At 41.5% G+C, this 4,595-nt stretch overlaps 1 protein-coding gene across 1 annotated transcript; it reads left to right on the top strand.

Moving 5' to 3' along the window:
* Positions 1–652: 652 nt before the first annotated feature.
* On the top strand, positions 653–2,290 carry LOC104774122. The gene is made up of 2 exons (XM_010498790.1): positions 653–1,259; positions 1,377–2,290. The coding sequence occupies exons 1-2, from the start codon at positions 653–655 to the stop codon at positions 2,288–2,290; spliced, it is 1,521 nt and encodes a 506-aa protein (XP_010497092.1).
* Positions 2,291–4,595: the final 2,305 nt, after the last annotated feature.

Below are 4,595 nucleotides of genomic sequence, written 5' to 3'. Positions count from 1 at the left end.
TTGAACAGTCTTACGTAACAGATGTGAAAATATATATACTGTATACAATATTAACGTCCAATCCACACCACACAAACCCGTGGATTTTTCATTTTCTTGCTATGAATTTGATCTTCATTTTCTTGTCTTATACACGATTTATGCGTCTTGAAACACACACAAGCTTACCAGCCAGCGTTACCTTTCGATCAAGATTAATGTGTCTTGAAACACACGCAAGCTTACCGACCAACGTTTGCATATATCTCAGGGGATCTATATATATAATTATATATATTGTTCTCAATCTCAATGTTTTCGACATAATTAGGAGTCTGTTTTTTACTATTCTTGTAAATCAGTGTCATAGAGAGACATTTTTGTGTGGGAACTTGCCGATACAACTATCGAAGGTGTTGTTAGGGAAAATGATACGTGCTTTATCTTATTGTGTATATCTTTAGTCAATATTCTCTACTTGTCCATAAAATCTATTGTATCTATATATACTCTTTACATATCAATAAGATAAACAACGCTTTTCTCTGAGATTTACATGGTATCAGAGTCAAGTTACAAAACCCTAAATAACAAAAAAAAAATCTTCTCCGCCGTTTCTTGTTTTTCAAGGAAACAGGTTTTCTAATTCTACTCTTTGTCTCCTATCTACACGATGGCTACAACATCGGCTTTTTCTACTACTACTACTAAGGAATTGATCACGTCTTCTCCTTACCACCTATCCTCTAATGATCAGCCGCATCATGTTCTTACTCTGTTTCTCCTTAATGGTGAAGAATATGATAAGTGGGCTAAGATTGCACGCAACAATCTCGCAACAAAGCATAAACTTGGTCTTGTCGATGGTACTCTTCTTAAACCTGCTACTGATTCTCCCGATTACCAATGGTGGGTTCAAGTCAACTCGATGTTATGCGGCTGGCTCTATGCGAGTTTAGATCCTCAAGTCCAGAAGGTGATCCCGTTTGTTGACAACGCAAAAGTCCTATGGGACAATTTGCGTGTTCGTTACTCTATTGGGAATGCTTCTCGTGTTCACCAAATCAAATCTTCTATTGCTCGATGTGCTCAAGATGGTCAGCATGTTGCTGATTATTTCGGCCAACTCAAGGTCATGTGGGATGATCTTGATGATTTTGAGCCCTTTATTGATTGTTGTTGCAATTCTCCATCCTGTCCTCAACGTCTCAAGCAGCAAGCACGTCGAGATCTTGAGCGTATTCATCAATTTCTCATGGGTCTCGACGCTTCTCGGTTTGGTACTACATGTACCAATATTCTTAGCCGTCTCAACCGCGACACCGATGCAACACTTGACCATGTTTACTCTGAAGTTATTGATGAAGAACGCCATCTTATTGTGGCTTGATCTAAAGAAGAACATATTGATGTTGTCGGTTTTGCTGTGAAAGCTGGTGTCAATGCTATTGCATCTGCTACACGTCTCACTCAAGGACCATGTACTCACTGTGGCCGTACCAACCACTCGGTGGATACATGTTTCGAACTTCACGGCTTGCCCGATTGGTGGATCGAGAAACATGGTGATACTAGAGGAGGATCACGATCCGACTCCACTCGAGGTAGAGGTCGTGGGCATTCCTCTCCTGCTTCCTATCGTGCTAACAATGCTCAAGCTTTTTCCGAAGCTGAACTCCCTGACTTACCTGGTGTTAGTAAGGCCACCTGGTCTGCTATTGTGAACTTGTTAAAACCTGACCAAACCTCTGGTTTTGATAAGCTCTCCGGTAAGCATTCTTGTGTTGAGTTTTTACTTGACTCTGGAGCGTCTCATCATATGATAGGTGATGATGATCTCCTTGTGGATGCGCATGACATTCCTAGAAGTATTGTTGTTCTTCCCAATGGAAATAATACTTTCGCTACTAAAGAAGGGACGATGATCCTTGGAGATCACGTTAAACTGAATTGTGTTCTCTATGTTCCTGATCTTTCTTGCACTCTCATCTCTCTCGCTAGAATTTGTCGTGAGCTGTCCTGCTATGCTTTATTTACTGATACATTGGGTGTTATACAGGACCATACTTTGAAGATGCTGATTGGCGCAGGTGAAGAGAGAGATGGGGTTTCTCACTTTCGTGGAGTGGTTTCAGCATGCGTCAAAAATGTCAAGAAATCCACAAGAACTCTTTGGCATGAACGTTTGGGGCATCCATCTACGAAGATTTTATCTAGTTTTTTTTATCTACTTTACCGGATTCTGCACACCATAGTAGTGATAATAATGATATTTGTGAAGTTTGTATTCAAGCTAAACAAACGCGGTTAGTTTTACCCGAGATCGTTCTAATAAAGCGGACGCATGTTTTTCTTTGAGACATTGGGATATCTGGGGACCTTACAAAATTGCTTCTATGTGTGGAGCACACTATTTTCTTACTATTGTCAACGACTACTCTCGAGCCTTGTGGACCTATTTGCTTCTTGCCAAAAGCAAAGTTGCCATTCATCTCAAACAGTTTGTGGCCATGGCTCATCAACAATTTGGAAAAAAGATTAAAGTCATTTGTAGTGACAATGGGAGTGAGTTTCTTGGTCTTCATCATTTTTTTAAAGATCATGGCATTCTACATCAAACTTCAGGCTTTTATACTCCGCAACAAAATGGGAGAGTTGAGCGCAAACATCGTCATATTCTCAACATGGCGCGTTCTTTCCTCTTTTAAGCTGACTTACCAATTCGTTTTTGGGGCGAGAATGTCCTCACGGCTGTGTATTTAATCAATCGCACTCCTACTCCGCTTCTACAAGGCAAAACCCCGCATGAGCTTCTTTATTCTACTCCTCCGAATTTTGCACAACTTGGCGTATTTGGTTGCTTGTGTTTTGCCATACGTCATTCTTCTCGTCGTGATAAGTTCCAAGAACGAGGTCGAAGATGTATCTTTCTCGGTTATCCTCCTAATCAAAAAGGTTGGCGTGTTTATGACATGGAGACCAAAGATATTTTCGTCTCGCGTGATGTTATCTTCAACAAAGATGTTTTTCTGTCTTGTTCACCTTCTGACTCTGAACAGCCTGTTGCGTATATGGTCATTCCACTACCGCTTATCTCTGTAAAATGATTTCGTTGCCGAGACAACACCTCCGACTCTCGAAAACAGGGGGAGTCTTCCCACACCTATCCCTACTACAGTCGTTGATTCTCTGCCTACTACAGCTATTGTCTCTCCTCTGCCTCCTAGTAATGATGTTGTTACATCTCCTGAATCCGCTGCTTTCTCTAATGAGAATTCTGATGATTTTGATGTTGGTACTGAACCATTTGGTCGTGGTCATCGCACAAAGTTGCCGTCTACTCGGCTTAAACCTTATGTTGCTTACTCCGCACGTCACGCTGAAACTCTCATCTCTCTCAAACCTTCGTCTACTCCAGCATCTTCAGGTACTTGTTTCTATCCTATAATACACTATATTTCTTGTGACAAATTTAGCTCTGCCCATCAAAAATTCCTTGCAGCCGTGACTATGGTTGATGAACCGGTTATTTATAAGCAAGCAGTTCAACTATTAGAATAGCGTGACTCTATGTGCAAGGAGATCAACGCACTCGAACTTAACGAGACCTAAACGCTTGAACGTCTTCCACCGGGCGTAAAAGCTCTTGGCTCTAAATGGGTGTATCGGCTTAAGTTTAATTCAGATGGTACCCTTGAATGGTATAAAGCGAGGTTAGTAGCTCTTGGTAATCACCAAAAAGAGGGTGTTGATTTTTCGGAGACATTTGCTCCGGTTGCTAAACTTCAAACCGTTCGTACCTTACTTGGTGTTGCTTCGGTTAAAAATTAGGAACTCTATNTATCAGATGGATGTTCACAATGCATTCTTACATGGCGATCTTGACGAGGATATCTACATGAAACTACCTCCAGGTTTTCTTCCAGCTGATCCGTCTCTTGTGTGCAAACTTAAAAAGTCCATTTATGGTCTTCGGCAAGCTCCTCGCTGCTGGTTTTCCAAGTTATCTACAGCTCTTCTCGACTATGGCTTTGTCCGTTCTCACAAAGACAATTCCCTTATTACCTATCGGCGTGGTGCTGTTGTTCTTCATGTTCTTGTTTACGTTGATGACTTGATTGTTTGTGGTGCTGATTCGGCAGTTCTCAAACTGTTTAAAGCTTATTTATGCCGATGTTTCAAGATGAAGGATATAGGCATGTTGAAATACTTTATTCGCATTGAATTTGCTCGTGGACCTGATAGCATCTTTCTCCCGCAACGCAAATATTATCTTGATATCATCGACGAGTGTGGTTTGTCTAGCTCGTGTCTTGTTGATACTCCTTTGGAGCAAAATCATACGCTGTTGGATTCTAAAAGTGCACCGCACTCGGATCCGGCACAATATCGACGTCTAGTTGGACGTCTTGTTTATCTCACTCATACGCGTCCGGAGTTCAGTTATGCTGTCAACATTCTTGCACAGTTTACGCAGACACCTCTTACGGATCATTGGGATGCGGCTCAGCGTTTTGGTTCGTTACTTGAAGTCTTCACCCAGCCAGGGTGTTGTTCTATCTTCCACGTCTCCTCTGCAAGTGAATGCCTATTGCGATTCTGATTTTAATAAATGT

The sequence above is a fragment of the Camelina sativa genome, unplaced genomic scaffold, assembly GCF_000633955.1.
Source record: "Camelina sativa cultivar DH55 unplaced genomic scaffold, Cs unpScaffold01578, whole genome shotgun sequence".
NCBI lineage: Eukaryota > Viridiplantae > Streptophyta > Magnoliopsida > Brassicales > Brassicaceae > Camelina > Camelina sativa.
Note: the sequence above shows the minus strand (reverse complement) of the source record. Positions and strands in the feature narration are given on the sequence as shown.

Coding starts and splice junctions, on each gene's coding strand:
- LOC104774122 (XM_010498790.1), top strand. CDS start 653: ATGGCTACAACATCGGCTTTTTCTACTACTACTACTAAGGAATTGATC. Junction 1,260..1,376: donor TCTCGACGCTTCTCGGTTTG/GTACTACATGTA, acceptor CTTGATCTAAAG/AAGAACATATTGATGTTGTC.